This window comes from Polyodon spathula, chromosome 3, assembly GCF_017654505.1.
Source record: "Polyodon spathula isolate WHYD16114869_AA chromosome 3, ASM1765450v1, whole genome shotgun sequence".
Lineage (NCBI taxonomy): Eukaryota > Metazoa > Chordata > Actinopteri > Acipenseriformes > Polyodontidae > Polyodon > Polyodon spathula.
In genome coordinates, this window is record NC_054536.1 from 15,970,436 (window position 1) to 15,990,169 (window position 19,734).

Sequence of the window (19,734 nt, forward strand, 5' to 3'; positions counted from 1 at the left end):
ACACACACACACACACACACACACATAGCTATATATATATATATATATATATATATATATATATATATATATATATATATATATATATATATATAATTGTATTTATTTATTACTGTATTTAGCTTTTTCTTGCTTCAGGTGATGAATTTCCTTACAACACCAAATTTTAGACTGAGTAGCAATAGGCTTCTTCATGGAAATATACTCAACTACACCAGTAGCTATTAATGCAGTCTTGTATAAAATATGTGAAACTGCTTGTGGAGGGGATGGGTGTTCATTTATGAGTGTATTGAACAATACACACACCCAGGACAAGGAAAGGCAGCCGTCTCTTTTTATAGTTCAGTTCCAACCAGGTACTCGGTTATTTAATTGATCTTCAGCAGAGCCAGTTCAGTATTGAGGAACTGATTGGAACAGTCCTGCAATGGAATGGACTGGAAGAGCCAAGGTTGCCTAGAATATCTGTTAGCATATTGGCAGAAGAGGTCACAATGCTAGATAGAGTATTCTACTTTCCACAAAGTGAATATTTTTCCATGTAAAAAAGTAATTAACAATTGTTCAACCATGCTCCTGGAAATAGCTGAAATAACCAGAGAAGAATAGAAAAGGTTAAAAAAAGTTCCTTTTTGTATTTTATTTGGTTTGCATTAAAAAAGAGATAAATAAGTTATCAAAGGACTTGGATTGATTTGACTGCTTGTGTGGACAGTAGCAATCACTGAGGAAAATAAAAAGACAAACAGCTTTTTTCTTTAAAAGCACCAGCATAGATACTATTAAAAATACCTGTCTACTGTGATTTAATTCCCTTTAGTGTTAGTCCAGCAATATTAATGTTTTATAAAGTGAGAAACATTATGACTAATATTGAAAATACAAACTTTATTTTGTAGCGTATGCGTAAGTGACATTCTATACTCGTCAGCAACAAACTATAACTTCGAAATTAAAGAAAAAAGCTGAACGGGAGTTTATTGATGACACGGCTACTTCTTTGCTTCTTTAAACAAGATTATAGTAGCTGCACGACAGAAGCTGAACAGAACTTTTTTCATTGCAAAGTTATTTAAAAGTTACTGGCGCAGCAGCAGTGGCACTGTAATCAAAGGGTTTGAAAGAGGTTTATCAAACGTGCATGTTTTCCTTTGCACAATTCGACTACTATATGTGTGACTTTTTTTTTGTACAATTTTGTTTCATGCCATGCAGTAAGTGCCCCTGATTTGTAAATACAATCAATGTATTTCTAAGCCACCACTTTAGCATGTGTTAACAATAAATTAAAATAAGCCACACATCATCTGGAAGCACGTGGTTAGCAGTTTTAAGCTCTAACACTCCAGAGCCTTGTAAACCAATATTGAAATAAGACTTAATGAAACACACATGGTCCTCGGAGCTGTCAAATGCCAGTGTTTTGCATTTCGGTCATTTAGCCCTTATTTTAAGGGTTGCGCCTCTGATTGATTGACCTTGAAGTTAAGCAGTGCGCTCATTACTGAACAGAATGTAGACTCTCTTTAGACTGATAACTGTGTGTCTTGAGGGCAAGTCTCTTTAGTTTAGCAACCAGTGACATCACTCTCCAGATATTTATGGTGAAGGGTCTGCTTGAAGCTTTAATAAAAAAAAAAAAAAACTAGTCTGTAACCAGTAAAAATACCTCTATAAAGATCCCATTCTACAAGCCCTATTCATGATCTGTGGCTAATAGAATCCAAATGTTGTGAGCCAGATAGCAGCAGCTTTCACAGCAGCTTACAGCAACCAATAAATGAACACAGAATGAGCACGCTGCAAGCCTACCTTCACTTTACTGGTTTAGTTCCCTTTGATCCAAACGACTAGGAACACTTCTAAAAGGACCGCTGTCTCCTTTTCACTGGCTTCATTTGGTCAAAATCCTAGTCTTCTCCTAAACTATAGTTAACGAACAGAAAGAAGTACGTATCTTTCTCTTGCAAACTTTTTAAATGTTTGAAATGAGAATTCCCCCATTGAGTTTGAAATTAATTGGCTGCTAGGTAATTAAAAAAAATTCCATGGTATCACTGAAGCAACCTGGAGTAAAATGGTACAACGTCTCCTTCATTAAACAGCTCCTCATCTTACTGAGAGTGATGAGAACATTGTTTTAACAAAGCACCTACTAATAGGCATTTTTTTGTTGATAATGGAGTGTTACTGCACTTTAAATTGTTGTCACCATGAATAGAATTGCAATTTCTGTTAATGTATGTTTAAAGGCAAATCATTTTCTTTACAGGTTCAATTAAAATTGAAGCAAATTGTAAATGTTTAGGATTTCAATACATTAACATCCAGGCGAATTATTTTAAAATGTTTTACTTTTTTGTATTTTGATTAGGTACAAACAAACAATTTTTTTTTAGCTTTAGCTGTAAATCCCATAGAAAGGACATTGCAAAACCCACTAACAACCCACTAAACTTTTCAAATAAACAACCGTTTTCTGTAAATAGCCCTGGATATCCTTGGTGCTAAACCAGAATTGCCATGTGTTGTAACATTCCTTATGCTCAGATGAGAAACAAAAAAGGACTGGGTAAAGTTATAGTTAAGAAAACAAAAATAGAAATTTATTATCCAGCGTCTCATAACCCCCATTAACTCCGGTGAATAACTTTGATGTGAGTCTTAAGTCAGATACAGCTAAAACTACTTGCTGGAAGCTGTTAACTGGGCAGAAATTTTTCTCCCATCAGATTACAGTCTATCATTATAACTAACTCCAAACAGAAAGCCAGATGATCAAGGCATCAAAACCCCCTCATGGTACCAGCAGCACTGGCATGCTCTCCCCACTGCTTTCACAGCTGCTCCTGGTGCCTTTATGTTACATGCTAAATTAATTGGAAAAACAAAGGAGAAAAGGCATTTAGTTGGGGTCATCTTGTTGTGCTACAGCTAGAACATGACGGGTCAAATCACTGTCACACCAGCATTTCTCATCTGCATGGAAGGAGATAGTTACTAACAGTGCTTTGGATGACTGGTTTTCATGCACTTATGTGGTGTTTTGTGACTCACTGGCTTTGCAAGTGATTATCTGGCATTTTGAAATATATACACAGTCCACCTCAGTAAACTCGATCCCCCACAGTGATGCCATTTAGTGTTGACTTATCCAAGGTGTCGAGTTAACCACGGGTGCACATGAGTCATGGCATTAACATGCATATAATTAACAGAACTCACACATTTACAGTATTACAGTATTTACACGTTTATTTTTTTTTAGTAAATATCCTTATGAAAACGGTTGAAAGAACTGCAGTGAATTACATTAAACAGTCCTCCTGTACAAACTCGGTACAACTCGTATAGTTTGATTAATAAGAGTTAATAAAATAACTACAGCGTTATTTTTACGAAAATAATCCAACCACAAACTGCACAAACTGGTGACTGTACTTTTAGGTATTGGTTTGTGCTGTCTAACTTGATGGCTTAAATAGCAAAAGTTAACAAATGTACATGGACATGTACGTGGACAGGCTGCCTGTAGGGGTGACGTCAGGCCAGGAAATTAATCCACAACACACGGCAACTGGGGGCGAAACTGAGACGCTGCGGCATTCAATAAAAGATTTAAACAAAACACAGAAAACTGCACACAAAAGAAATGGTGCGTTGGCCAAAATAGATAGACAGACAAAACAGACGAAACCAAACAAGTACCGTATTGGCCCTCCAGCATGTTTAGCAATTGTTTCTGTCTTACTTTTACTCCTAACTCTCTCCTGTTCTCAGAAACCTATTTTTGAGGAGAACATGAAGAGAAAATGTCATACCCAGTTATTCCGCATTGTTTGGGATGCCACTGCACATGTGGGACAGATTGATCATTCAAATCTTTTGTATATTTTTTAAAGAAAAAATATGGTAGGCTGAGTGAGGTTGAATATATTCACAATGAGGCAACAACTCCCCACCCCTAGCTGTACTGCTTTCCTAGAAAAAGGAGAGCATTTTCATACCATTCTACTTGTGAAATGGCCTGCTCAACTAACACACTTAGTTACCAAGGTATTTAGTAAGTAAGTGATCAGTGAGGGAAAATGGGCAACAAAATCCCCACCCTCAAATGCTTTGTTGCTTCCAAACTCTTGAACTATAGTGAATATAGAGGCAGAGAAATTATTTGTAATTTTTGTTTTCTTTTTTTTTCCAGTGCATTTAAACCATATTCAATTACACACAATAATAAATGCTACAACAGCTTGTCTTATACATAGACTCTATGGAATTCCCCTACTTTCTGATCTGCACTGCACAATAGCTTGTGAAGCCGTGCACATCGCTCTCCTGAGTCCTCGCTTGCTTTGAGCACAGGTATTCACCACTGAGTACAGGCACTGCATATCATAAGGGGCCGATGACAGAGGCTTGTCAGGATAGACCAGCTTATCTTCAGGTTACAGCCTTAACTCTGTTATAGCTAACTGTTGTTGCCTGAGCAACAACTACCAGTATTTTATGTCTGTATCATAATAGTTGCATATGTTATTGAATTTCATAAAGGGGGGCTTTATTGTTATACACCAACAATAGCATAGACAGTAGAATTCCACCCTGTCATTCAGACTTTAATAAAGACTTCTTGTTGTAATGTATGGCTAATTTTATATTCAAATAAATATTCAAAGTTATGGATTAATTACCTACCACTTGCAATATCTCACACACACAGATTGCATGGATCCACTTACATTTCTAACATTTTGCTATTATATTTCATACAGATTTCTTGTAAAATATTGACCTTGATTTTGATCTTGTCTGATTACCCCAACCGTACCTGAAGCAAATGACACGTTGCGAGATCTGTCATGTTCAACTGTGCTATTCTGTCCGTTTGTTATGTGTTCTCAGATGTTGCAATAAAATAGACTGCATTGTGCGTGAAACACAGATGTGACATGCTGTGCTGTGTTCTGTTTGTTCCAGGCCTCCTGGTATCGCAGGCAGTCCTGCATTCTCCGACATCTCCCTGATCAGGATTTCACCTCACAGGAACCCTTCAGCAGCGGCCGAGTCTCCCTACAACCCTCCTCACCCCTACATTAACCCCTACATGGATTACATAAGGTCCCTGCACAGCAGCCCTTCCCTGTCCATGATCTCAGCTGCCAGGGGACTCAGTCCCACCGATGGTGAGTTTAACCTGATTAACAGACTTTCACAGTACGTATTTTGCCCCTTCTACTATGAAAGCTTTATTTTTCTATAAGTTAGTTTAACAGTCTTAGGGATATATTTTCAAGCTGTTTACTCCATATAGTCATTCCCATCATTTTTGGATAGGAAAAACTGCACCCCCCAAAAATGTACAAAACCTTAAATAAATAATACACATTTAATTACATTTAACAAAAAATAAAAATAAAGTCACGTAAGTTTGGCAATTGGTTAAATTCAGTCAGACCATTACTACAATAATTAATATATATATATATATATATATATATAGTTCTGCAGCAGATCATTTTCTGGTCCATGAGGGAATCTTATAGATCTTTAAAGGTCTGTCTTTCTCTGGTGGATGGTTAGTTAGTTTAGTTATTTAGTTCCAAAACAGAAGCAAGTGGTTTAGGTTCTCAACCACAGTTTCCGCTCTGAATCTCAAATGGATTACATTGCTGGCAACACCTGTCTTTTCACATGAAGAAAAAAGAGGCTTAGCTTTAACTATGGTCTCTAAGGGCATTTTTTTTCTCTGTAGGAGCTGTATCAGACAGGCAAGCTGCCGACCCTAGAGCACTGATATTGTAGTTAGCTCAGCATACTGCAAGGGTTAAGAAGATTATCCCACAGATTGCAAATTATAATAGTTGCTATAAATCTTATTAAACAACACTGCACTTTTTAAAAGAGGTATGTTTTTATAATGAAACAAAAATGTGAATATATTCAATTGAATAAACTAGATCTGTCAGTTCATTAGTGAGGATATATACAGGATCAGCATGCCTTGTTCATCTGGTAGTTAACAGTGCCATGGGAAGATGCTGTGGATGAGGCATATGAGAGGAAGAAACTTCGGTATGCTCAACTAGCTGCTGAAACAGAAGAGCGAGGATTACCCAGTTTACCTAGTGGAGGTGGGTTGTTGAGGATTTGTGGCACACTCTACAACCCGGTTTCTCAGAGACGTCGGGTTCAGTGGCCAAGAGTTGCGTCGCACAGTGAAGAACTTATCTAAAGCAGCAGAAAGGAGCAGCAACTGGCTGTGGTTGAGACGGAAAGATTCTGGATGGGGATCTCAAGCACAATATTAAAAAGCAACACTAATGACAGGTAAGTTAGCTGGGCTGAGCTGAGTGGGGGATGGAGGGGGTTGATGCTGGGACGCCAAAATCACTGTTGAGCCCTCTTGAGGTGTCATGGGCTAGTCAACGAAACACCGAGGATGGAAGGTGCCCACTTGAAGACCGCAGAGGTGTACCCTACTTAGCTCAATCCCCGGAGCCAGCATCGCAGCTGTTGTGTGTGCTGATGCGCTGGGGAGGCAAAATGAGCTGATCCCTGGAGCCAGCATTACACTTCAGCAATCAACACCAGACAGAAGGATATCTACATCATCAAATGGAAAACAACGCAAATGGATGGAGATGCAGATGGATCACATTAGTTTACTGCAAAGCTGCGTCTTAGTTGGTGTTTATCTTGGCGAGAGCCGAGTTCAAATCAGCATGAGGTTCAACATCTACTCTCATGTAATGGAAATCAGTACAGTCAACCTGTGTATTTTTTAAATGGCGGAATCTATATTACCTAATTTATGTTGTGTTTTATTTGCCACAGCTCCCAAATAATAATCAAAGTTGAAACCGACATTATCAAGCTGGGGCAAAACCATTTTAAAGGAGGCACAATTCGCAAGGCTTGTGGGTTATTTAAAACGTTTGAATTAATTAGGCAGAGATTATTACTTTAGGAATGTACCTAATGTTAGTACCAGTATTACTAGGCGACTTAGATAATGGTGCCTGGAGAAGCAATAACATGCTTGTCATTCCTTCCTAAACCATACCAATCTGGTGGCAAGTTTGTGTTCTGTACGTCTATAAACATCCATTTCTTCTTTTAACAAGAAAGACAGACGTCTGAGGGACTTAACACCCAAAGTTGTCTCTTTCCCTTCTTTTGTGCCAGGAGAAAGGCAAGCCAGGTACTTCTCACACAATGTTCATTTTCAGATCACTGTTACCTGATCAATCCAGTCACCAATGTTAACCACTAAATAATTTGAGCTTGGGGGCTGATCAGAAAGCACTCACTGAGCACTAAGAATCCAGTTGTGCATCTTCAAAACTGCTGTTTCTCCTTATATAGCATAGCACCTCTGTTATTAGTTAACCCAGACACTCATGTCAGAACACTCAGGAAGTATTTTAAGTGTGTCTGGAAAGATACCACTGTAACTATAAGAAAGCTATGACCTAATGCACTCTGCTTCAGTGCACTTCTTCATTCTTTGCATTCTCTTTCGCCCATGTCCGCTTACTGCTGAAACTATTGTTTTGAAATGTCTCTTTGCAGTAATTTTCAGTGAGGTCAATGCACTTTTATCCAGCCTTTACAGAAAATGAGTGTTAAGAGCTGAATCAACAAACACACTTTTGTTAGGTTTGTAAAAAACTCTTACTCATGTGCACTGGGTCCATTTTGTCTTCTGTTTATTCTGCATGCCCCCCCACACACACACACACACACACACACTTTCACTTTCTTAGGACAAAGATTAAATGCCTCTGTGCAATGATAGAAGAATCTTTAAATATATCAAGTATCTACAGTAGTTCAAGGACAGGCATTGATTGACTTGCAGTGTGAGTGAAAAGAGATATAACAAACATTGCAAATAGCTGCAGCCAGGGTTAAAGCTACCTCTTTTGTTAGATTAACCTCAGTGTATCTCAGTAACAGTATCAAAACAGTTACAAACTGAAACCAATCCACAGTGCCGTGTTTCTTGGTGGGAATCTCGGTGGTAAAAAGTTGTTTTTACCACTTTTGTTCCCGAACAGCGTTTTTACCTTTCCTCTTCCTAGCTTTTCTTCTTGCGCCTGTTCTGTAGCTTTCTGAATTGGTTAGCCTTGAGAGCCAGAGTTGTGGCATTGCAACTTCTTTATAAAAGTACTCTACGAACATACCTGAGATAACACAAGCACAAGGGGCCTAATGACTGCCCAGAGTTGGCTTCCCTTCCCTTTCCCTTCAGAGAAGTGATTAATGCTCATTACTTAGAGATGTATTTAGCCCAGTCATTCATTGTTGAAAAATGTTCACAAATTTGTAATTAAAAAAAAGTATTTATATTTTTGTATATGCAGCTGCCTTCAGTAAAGCACACAAAAAAAAAAACTTTTTGATATATTCAGACAATGACATTTTAATGTATTATGCATTATTTTTTACTGTATCTTGTAAAGCGCTTTGTGATAATGGTCCACTATGAAAGACACATTATAAAATAAAGATTGATTGATTGATTGACTTACAATTGGTTAACACTAGAACCGCCACAGTTATGCTCATACCTAAAACCACCGCCGGCAGTCGTTGTGACAGTTACATTTTAAACAACATCAATATTAAAATAAAATACAAACTATCATCTACAACTCAAACGTTTTATTGAAGCACATCATACCAAAAAATGAAAAACTGTAATAAATTAAACATTTCAAAAGAAACTAGTATGTAAACAGGTGTAAACAGGTATATTTGCATACAAAACTGTAAAAACTAAATAATTTTTTAAAGTAACATGTTTTCTCTTGCATGTGTCACGCGGTGCAGCACTGAATCCAGGTTGAGCTGCAGCAGCACTCTGCTGCTTTGCAGTTTTCGTTTCGAAATGTTTTTGCGGGAGCTCTGTGGCTAGCTTCAAGATGAAATCTCTCCTACTGATATTTTTCCCGGTGCGGTCCTTGTACAAAACGAAGGAATTGATGGCTGCCAGGTCCAGTAGAGAAAACAACAGGCTTTTATATATAAAAAAAAAAAAAAAATGTTTTGGCGGTTCTAACTTGGCGGGATTATAACTTTCTTATTTTTGTGATCCTGCCTTTAAAACGGTGTCAGGATATTTAATACATCTATTTAGGAAAAGTCATAAACAGACATCGGCATAACTATAAGACATGCAGAGTAATTTAAATTTGAAAACCTCAAACCGTCAAAATGACTGCCGTAGCAGTTCTATTGTTAAAAGCTGTTTGCTGCAGAACAAAGGGTTCTGGGGTAATGATGTTGCTGGATCCTCCCAGAAAGCAGATCTTAGAGGGGACATTTTGTTGTCTGCTTATGCATTAAGAAACTCATACAAGATGGTGGATAGTCAAATTGCTGCTTCCCTTGTTTCCCTTTGCTTTGAACTCTTCGTTCATTCTTTAAGTTTACATTTAGCACTACCTTAGATGTCTGTAAGCATGTTTCATTCCATGGATGGTGGTGGTTGTTCTTGAAGATATATATATATATATATATATATATATATATATATATATATATATATATATATATATATATATATATATTTTTTTTTTTTTAAGCTTCATCACTAAGTAAACTAAAGCCATTTGCAAAGATAAATGGCTGACGCTTTCAATATCCAACACTTTACTTTGATTTGGTAGAACATGTCCCATGCTTTTTCAGCAGCTACTGTGGACTGCACAATATCTGCTGGTGTGTGTTGAGACAAGTTAGTCTTTGGGTTTTCCTTTCATCAGTCAGCAGGAGCACAGTAGATATATAATAAACTGAATGTTTGTGTGTAATGTCTTCAGAAGAGAGAAATTGAATCAGCCAAGACATGCCAATGTAAAATAAACAGAATGTTCTACAGGGCATACCACAGGAAATGTACACTGACCGCTCATATCTTTGTAACCATATTAAATAAATACTCTTGTAACACAACACATTCACACTTCCTGTACCTGTCATGAAACAGTGTAATTCATTATGTTTACTGAATTGTATTCAGAGAGATTACTGCAAGTTGAATAAAGGTGTAAAATATCCCTAGGGGTTTAGCATTTGTAAGAGGTGAGTTGAATGACACGGGGGAGGCTAAGTTAACTTCTTACTCCACAGCAGCGTATTGCTTTAAGCACTGAGCTGCCTGTGCCCTTTGCAACAGATTTTTATAAACAGTGTCTAAGCTTGAGATGGTCCTGCTGTACTACAGCGAACCCTAATATTCTGGCAGACTGAGTCAGACATCGTATGTAAATAAAGACTAAATGGGACTGTCTGGAGCAGAGTACTGGTTTGGTAATGTTAGTGTTAGAGGTTACAACAGCTGCAAAGCATCACAAAAAAAAGTTTGGATTGTACAAGTTTAATGAAAAAGAACAACAGCCAATGTTAACCTATTCTTTCTTCAACTGCCACTTCAATTTTCAGACAAAGTCATTTTTGGTGCTATTATTTCAATAATGCTGTGATCTCACAGCATAGTTAGAATTTGTATTTGATCTCGATGTAATTTCTACAATAGGACTTGCTTAAGGTAAATCCAAAGTGCAGTAGAGCAGGAGAAAGACATCATAACCAAATCAAATTCATTTAGAAATAATTTCTTACATATGCAAAATGAATCATGGATGCATATTTTGCATATATAGACTAGTCTTTAGAAAAAGCTTTTCACACTTTTATGTGAATTGTCCATGACATTTTATGGGCTAAATTGATTTTCCATTTGCATATAAAACTGTGTGAAATTTACACTGCTGGTGCAGCATTTGCATAACAGGTATATTGCCAAATCGTTATTTTTAGGTTATAGGAAAACACTGAAGCAGTTCAAGCACTTTATAGTCTATGACGAAGAAAAAACAAAAACAAATGTGTGTAGATCGCTTACGAAAAATGTATGTAGATCTGCAAGGCTTTGGATTTTGGATTTATTTCTTTTAAGTAGCTTTCTAAGGATGTAAGCAGAACCAAGTATGAGATGGGTTTTGTAGCATTTCTGTTTCAAATGATAACACCATGAGATTCTTTTGCAGCATCCAGAGTGGCTTTGAGAACAATGCAAAAGTGCTATTGACGGTGGGTAAGAAAATGTAACAAGAGGTGCTCCATATATGGATAATCTTATTTCTGAAGATCAGACCCAGATGTGGAGTTCCAAAGGAAAGATATAAAGCACAAATGTTGAAGTTGTTTGTTTACTTATTTTTGTTTCTTTGTTTATTTTAGTACCACATGCGGGCATTAGCCCAGCTGAATATTACCATCAAATGGCCCTCCTGGCAGGTCACAGGAGTCCATATGCTGACATCATTCCTTCAGTAGCAACCACAGCAGGGGTAGGGGCCACGGCGCTCCATATGGAGTACCTGCAAGCCATGGAATGTGAGTAAAACAAGCTTTTCACAGCACTAATCAAATCCTTTGCCCAGGCCAGTTACATCCTTTAACAGTCACCCAACTCCTTATTTATTAAATCCTAATAAAAATTAACAAACATCTTATTCTGGAATGCACATGTTTTTGTGGAAGATAAATACAATTTGCAATGTTAGAAAACTAGTGAGAACATTTTGTAACAGTACTGGTAATGATAAATGTTACAGAATGTAAGGAGTTTTGCACTGCAAACAGGGGCCTATTGCAATGTTACAATTATTTGTGATCATTTATCCCTGTTTTTGAAGCAATTCAAAAGCAAAAACTTTTTTTAAAGAAGTAAAGCAAGATATAAATATTATCAAGCAAGCAACATGTCAGATGTAAATTCATGGTTTGCTAGCATTATATATTTTTAATTGCTTTAAAAACAAGCCTTTGCCTTTTCACTGGCATGAAAATAGGGCTTTGTGCATTATGGGAAATAAACAAAAAAAAAATGAAATCTTGATTTAATAAAATCTTACACAATTCAAAAAAAAATAATACTTTCAATACTGACATCAAATGATTGTATCTTTTAATATGAGTCTGTAATATATTTCCAACCTTGATAGTTATAAAAAAAATGTATGTACCTGTACTAAAATATGGAAAATATGTAGAGTATATAAATAATTTACACACATTTCAAACAATACTTAAAGGGTGATGTGTTAACCCGTTTTTAAGAATTACTAATATTAGATTCAGTTTTATGGACAAAGTACCATTTCCTTTTTTACAATCATTTTGGGGAGCAAGTAAAAGTGAAGTATAAATCATGGTACGTTTTTTTTTAGGTTCCACCTCTTTAGAGATATTAAGCTAATTGCAACTACACTTACAATGCAGCATTTAAAAAAGAAAGCTGTGTGTGTTTTTAATATGATAGTAATTTGATGTACTTGCCTACTGAAACATTCCCTGCACTAGGCTGCACAATTAACAACACTATTTACTCCAGTTAAAAATTCGTGCACCAGCAGCATTTAAATGAGATACTGTCTTAATATGCTAGGTAGGAAAATGTGTAGCAGTAATATGCTAATGAGTTATTTTAAAGTGTAAATAGAAAATTAAACGCACAGTGAATCCCGAGAAGGTCAAGCCGCCTCACCTCCTTGTATTTGATGAGAATGTATTTAGTCAGGCAGTAGCTGCTTTTATATAAATAGGGGGTGAAGTTACCCTTTTACTGTACAAACTAATTAAAACTACCTAAACTTGCATGGGTATCAGAAAATTAATTGCTATTAAGTGGGAATTGAAATGTCCCATCATTCATCAGTGTAGAAATCCTTTCTTCTGTGTCAAAGTTTTAGATTAATAGACTGAAACAAAACAATTAGTGAAAGTTGAAATGGAGATGTTGGCTCTTTTAAAATGTAAAATGTCTCTGATCATGGCTGGTAATAATTCATTGCATGTTTTAAGAATGCATGTTCTAAGTTGGAAAGTGAACACTATAAAGTGTCCTTCATGAAAGGACTGTGAAACTAGAATTTATTAAAATAGCCTATTTTTTTAAAGGCTGGCACACATCTGTACTTAAAGAGTACAACAGATTCAAACAGGAAACATTTCAAGATGCCATTAGTAGTATAAAGAGTTGTTGTTTTGATGCATTCTAATAGCTTCCTTTGAGCTTTAATTTACAGAGCAATGCATTCATAAGAACACACATTTCAGTCAAGCCTCCCTAATAAATGTAAATGAGATAATTCTGCCCCTGAAAACAGTTTTAAGCATTCATACTGTTGGATTTATTTTTCTTGCAAATCAATTACCAAGTGAAGTCTATTGATCTAAAATCTGATTTGATGCCAATAATATAGTCTTACAGGATTGTCTAGTTTACTGATGTTACTCCCTTGGATAGCTAAGAATCCTGTAATCTTACAAACAGTAAGTAATATACTTGTATGAATCCATTATTAATAGCTGTACACCAAAATAACTACACAATACTAACGAATTTCTTTCTATTTTTGTTTTTTTTTGACATGGTTTTAAAATGCTGTTGAAATTTGTCACTTGCCATGTCATTTCAGATACATCTGGCACAGTTTTCTTCTGTTTATTTGTTTAAGTTTTTTAAACTAGAACATGCATTCTTAGTTAATGTAAATTATTGTTTCTCTTAAGTTTTATTGAAAAAAAAATCACATTTGAACAGAAACCGTTATGGAAAATGATGAAATGTCTTACTGATACATATGCTAGGAGTGTGCAAGCTTCTATTTTTATGGCCTCCTTTGTTTATGTTTTTTTTTGGGGGGGGGGGTCTTTTTACATATACATCAAGATCTATAGTGCATGCTTTGAATGTTCAGCTCAGTGTAAGTTTGTATACACTTCAAGCAGAGTAACGAAGTTGGCATTAGAAAGGGGATAATGCAGTAAAGGTGCACGAACCTCTAGCTACAGAAAACGGGTCTGACTTTGAGCTCAGGAGGCTGCTTTCCCTGATGTTTATTTTCATTTTGTTCGTTTCTGTGATTGAGGTTTCGTCTTATTGCTAGCGCTGGTCTGTACTAACACTGTCTCTCTGCTTGTAGTGAATTAATGATGTGAATGTCTAAGCTGCTGTCACATTCATAAATCACCTAGAAATGAGAGAGGTAATACGTAGAAGCCTTTTTCTTTTTGTTTAGCCATTTATCATTTTGCACGCACATTAATAAACAGAGCTCCCCTGAGGTAAGCCACGGGAAGATACATTTTTCTTCCTAATTTCCCACAATTGTAGCCAGTAGATCACAGGTGGAAAGTAAGGCACTTGTCAGAGAGTCACTCTCTTGCCCTTTGTCCTTTGGAGAAGACGTACAGAATGTTCTCATAGGTTGCCACAGAATGACACCTGACCTATGCCTGCTGTTTATAATGTTGCAGCAATATATGCACTAATGCTCTGCAACACCTGCATGCAGAGTTCCTGTGCCTGCAATATGACAGTATACAGTTCGCCGTTGCCATGTGGCTGTATGCTCCTGGCGGTCCTTTTTCATTATTATTATTATTATTATTATTATTATTATTACAACTTACAGTTTTATACAAAAATACATATCAAGAATTACAATACAATTAAGAGCAAGATACAAGATACTACAATCATTGTAATAAGTCCTAATATACTTTTTCCAAAACTTTTGCATCACCCTATATATGCTTCATGATGTCGAATGAAACCTGCTGAATAACGTTACATTAACATATTGAATTACATACTGCTTAGTAGTTTTACATAAACTTAACAAAAAACTGACAAAAATTGTAAATTGTGACATTTCGAAATCTAACATGAAATACTATACCACTGTTACGGCTTCCGGTAGACTTTTGCGATATCATTTTGTAGTTTCTTTGATAAGATGATGTTAAATAAATATAAAAATTATGTTTATTTTATTTTTTAAGTCTCAATCCTAAAATTCTAGGTGGTGCAATACGATAGGCCGGAGCTGTAGACAGCTCCCAACCTTCTTAGACTTTCTTGATTTTTATCCGCTGATAGGTCAGTTGTACTTTTATACTTTGGTATCATCAGCCCACCACTAGAATGCTCAAATAAACATCATGAAAACTACCCTCATGGGCTTCTATTGTGTTTGGCAATCACATCTTTCAGAGCCCGCACAGTACCGCGGATGCACTCGGTACTTGCGTTGTCATCTCTCATGTTTCTGAGTACTTACTGAACAATAGAGGCTGCACTGAAATTGTTCCTATGGGCACTCCATAGAGCCTGGAAAACAGTGTAAAATTGGCCAACGATTGACTAGTTTTTTTCTCGCTGTGATGAATGAATGGAGAGTAAAGAACAAAGGAAAAAATGTGTACTAACTCCAAGAGGGATTGTTTCTCTGGCAAGAAACTGAGCCCAAGTTGATTCTCTTCCGGTAGCTCTACAGCTTAATAGTGTGCCCTCATGCCAAGCTCTGAACATTTCAGGCATGTAGTATCAGTATTTATTTTTGAAAAAAAAAACAACCAAAAAAACAGAGGGCACTGCATCAGCATGAAGAGAAAACAAAATCAGCAATGAAAATACACACTGAGTGAAAAGATATATGGGACAAGGTTCAAATTAATATTTTGACTGATAGGCCATGTACAGAATACAATTTCTTGTGGGCCTTTTAGTGGTTTATTGTAAACGTGACCCACTATAACTTCAATAAAGAACGCAGTGCTCTTCTGTAACACTGTACCTTTGCGGTTTAATAGGTTCCAGGTTTCCCAGTCCCAGGCTGTCAGCTCGCCCCAGCCGCAAGAGAGCCCTGCCTATTTCCCCTCTCTCCGACCACAGCTTTGACCTACAGACCATGATAAGGACATCTCCAAACTCCCTGGTCACCATCCTGAATAATTCCAGAAGCAGCTCCTCAACTAGTGGCTCATATGGCCACTTATCTGCAGGTGCAGTAAGGTAAGAGTGCAGTGCTGCAATCATTCGTTGTTAACACTTTCCTCCTTCTTAGCAAGCTTTTACAGTGATCACGGATGCAGGCCATATACTGGCTATGAAAAGCAACACTATAACAACACTGTGACACCTTTTCATGCCCGTAACAATAAATGTATGGCATGCGTTGTTTAATTATATTTTCAACTCTAGAATGTTAGACTGTGGAAAATCATTACCGGCGTAGAAGCCATGTTATCTTTTTTAGGTAAATTTTGCAGTGGTCACCTATGAGGTCACTGTAATTGAAAAGAAATGTTCGGACAGACAACTTCCTTCCTGTGGTGCTGTTTTTTGTTTGTTTTTTTCCAAGCAGTACCTCTGCATAGATATACTGTGCTTTAAATAATAGATGAGTACAATAGTGGTAGTGTTTACTTTTCACTGTATATGCAATCCTGTTGAATTACACTGTGTTTCTCACAATATGTTAAATACCTGTAAGTTTTTTTTAATTCTTTAAAGTCTGATACGTTGGTTCTTTCTAAAATCAACATGTCTTATAACTTTTTTTTAAAGTTTTAAGTGAATAATTGAGTGTAATTAAAAATATTCTAATGTCAGCCACATTATGTTGACTCAGCCGAAATTGCATATCTCCAAAAAAGATTTTTAATAAAAATTGTGAGTTGTTTCATATGCAGCAGTCACACAGACACACAAGTGAAAGGTTTAGGGTTCTGCCATTTTTGTGTCAACCCCGATAAATGTCACTTCAGAATCTAGTATAGGTTACGGTTGGGTTACTTTGCTTAATTTTGTGTGCATGAATACACGCTAACATATTCATGCCCAAACGCAAGTCTGGTGTTTAAAGTAATGTCTGCCTTGTCAAGCACCAAACAGAACAAGAAACAGCTTGAATCTATGAGCTGTCCCACAGGATGGGGGAAGTTTAGTTAAAATGTTAAGACAAACACTGTATGGGTTTAGTTTCCATTTAAAATGTTTAAGGAAAGCAAATCTGTCTGCAAGGCTTTTCTATGTATTTTAGATCACAGCTGGTTTTGTGGTAAGACCCACAGTGGTAAGCAAAGATTCCAAAGATTTTGGGAGAAGCACTAATCCCACAGCAGACCTTCTTGATTGAGCTGGCATTTTTAAAATGAGTTAGACCCTTATAATTATTGATGCCGTGTTTGTGTATTTTTAAATCCTGGTTTGAGTTAATTAAAGAAAAGGGGGGAAAAGCACTAAAGCAATTTGATACACATATTGTTTTTTTGAGTTGAATAGGTTCAGTGAATCTAAATACTGCCACTGATAAAAACAAACAAACAAACAAACACACACGACTGTATGAGGTGTTGACTTTCATAACATTGGTTCATAAAGGGTTCAATTTGAACGATCTGAGCTGTAAAGAATGCATCCGATAAGGCTTTGAAAATCAAGGGGATTTCAGACTTCTATATTAACTGCAGCTTTTAGCATCAGGTCTTGAAAAGCATTACCTTTATTGCACACCGGGATAAGCATATAAACCTTATATAGTAGTACACGAGGCAAGTAGCTGCGCATATGTGTCTAGAATGTAATTTAACTGAGTAAAATTGCAGTGGAAGAGGAATAAGGAGAGAAAAAAAGGAAGTATTGGCCCATTGTGTTTTGTGATGAATGACCAGTACGTTGAAGAATAAATTGAACAAACTGGCATAGAGCTCAGTGAACATGAAATCTGCTATTAGGGGAAAGCGTGTGAACACATTTTCAAGCCTGATATGCATCTTCTGATTAATGTCCTATCAATCATTGGCAGTAGCTACCTAAACTGGACTGCTGCGTAATAATTCATGGCGACTGAGAGGAGTGCAGGCAGCAAACTAGCAGGCTGTATTAACGGACTGCTTTGCATGCTTCTTTTAGCGATGGACTGGTGCGTTTACATTAGCAGTCTCCCTGCGTAAATGAAAAATCTGTCTTTAATTCAGCATGTAGGCTGCAAAGCACTTTCTGTCAACTTAGTTCATTATCAAAAAAATAATACCAAGCAGTGATCAAACAGTTCACAAACCCAGTGAAAACAGTTATATGTGACACAAAGCACACACATACATTTGTTTCAAGTTTGTATGTTGATTCTTAACATCAGGCTTGCTGTATGTTATTAGCTGAGAAATACAATGTGAATTCAACTTTTAAACAGTGTAGCATTCGGTAAGATTAGTATCTGAAAGAAAAAGAAAATGGGGAAAAATATAAATAGAATATTACATGATTAGTTAATGCAGGTGCCGAAAACAAATACAATGTAGGGTATTAAATTGTTTGAAAGGGAGCTGCACATAAGATTTGTTTGGAAAATATAAACACAGGGAAATAAAAGTCAAAGTTATTAAAACATTTTTTTTTTAATTTTTAGCTCCCCCCATTTAATAATGTTTTCATATAGAGGTATTACCAAAAACATGATGACCGGCTTCTTTTTTTTAAAATGTAGTAATTGCCAATAATTTTATTATTTTCTTCCAATTTGGCATAGCCAATTATTTTTAGACTCAGCTCACCGCTGCCACCCCTCGCACTGACTCGGGAGCAGTGAAGACGAGCAAACGCTGTCCTCCAAAGTGTGTGCCGTCAGCCGACTGCTTTTTTTCACTCTGCAGTCTCACCGTGCAGCCACCTCAGAGCTACAGTGTCGGAGGACAACGCAGCTCTGGGCATCTTACAGGAAAGCCAGCAGACACCCAGCCAGACTACAGGAGTCGCTGGTACGCGGTGAGCTGAGGACACCCTGGCCAAGCTAACCCACCCTGTGCGGCACTCAGCCAATTGTGTGCCGCCCCTTGGGAGCTCCTGTCTACGGTCGGAAATAGAATAGCCTGGACTCGAACTGGCAACCTTCAGGCTATAGGGCTCATCATGCACCATTCGGAGTCGCTTACCAGCTTCTTTTGTTTTGTGTCTGTCATGTTAGCTTTGCTGTTTATTTTCATACGTAATGATATTACATTTTTTGTATTTCTATTTTTTTTTTTTGTGTGTTAAATTATTTTAATAACTATTTAAAAAAAAAAACACCACTTAGTTTAAATTCATTATTATAAGAAGAACATAAGAACATAAGAAAGGTTACAAATGAGAGGCATTTCGGCCCATCTTGCTCGTTTGGTTGTTAGTAGCTTATTGATCCCAGAATCTCGTCAAACAGATTCTTGAAGGATCCCAGGGTTTCAGCTTCAACAACATTTACTGGGGAGCTGGTTCCAGACTCCCACAATTCTCTGTATAAAAAAGTACCTCCTATTTTCTGTTCTTTGTTTCTTTTTTCACGTCGAAAAAGTCCCCTGGGTCAACATTGTCAGTACCTTTTGAATGCTTGAATTAGATCGCCACGTAGTCTTCTTCAAGACTGACTGAAGTTCAGGGGCTTATCTGGTAAAGGCGCTCCATGTGGAGCACAGGATGCGACCTATAGCCTGGAGGTCACTGGTTCAAGTCCAGGCTCTTCCACTGCCAACTGTGGACGAGAGTTCTCAAGGCGCAGCACACAATTGGCCAAGCATTGCCCAGATGGGGAGGGCTTAGGTCAGCCAGAGTGTCCTCAGCTCACCACGCACCAGCAACCCCTGTAGACTGGCCAGGCACCTGTGGGCTTGCCTGTAAGCTGTCCAGAGCTGCATTGTCCTCCAACATTGCACCTCTGAGGTGGTTGCATGGCGGGCCTGCAGAGTGAAATAAAGCAGTCAGCTGACGCCACACATTTTGGAGGACAGCATGTGTTCGTCTTTGCCACTCCCAAGTCAGAGCAGGGGTGGTAGCAGTGAACTGAGCCTAAACTAATACAATTTCAAACTGGGAGAAAAATTGGGTCAAAATCA

At 37.2% G+C, this 19,734-nt stretch overlaps 1 protein-coding gene across 2 annotated transcripts in view; it reads left to right on the forward strand.

Moving 5' to 3' along the window:
- Nucleotides 1-19,734, forward strand: part of LOC121312770 (transcriptional activator GLI3-like) — a 114,599-nt gene that overhangs the window by 71,440 nt on the left and 23,425 nt on the right. For both annotated transcript variants that reach the window (XM_041244515.1, XM_041244516.1), the window contains 3 exons: nt 4,981-5,186; nt 11,254-11,409; nt 15,676-15,877. In XM_041244515.1, coding sequence (XP_041100449.1) covers nt 4,981-5,186; nt 11,254-11,409; nt 15,676-15,877 — 564 coding nt within the window. The remainder of the gene's footprint in view (nt 1-4,980; nt 5,187-11,253; nt 11,410-15,675; nt 15,878-19,734) is intronic.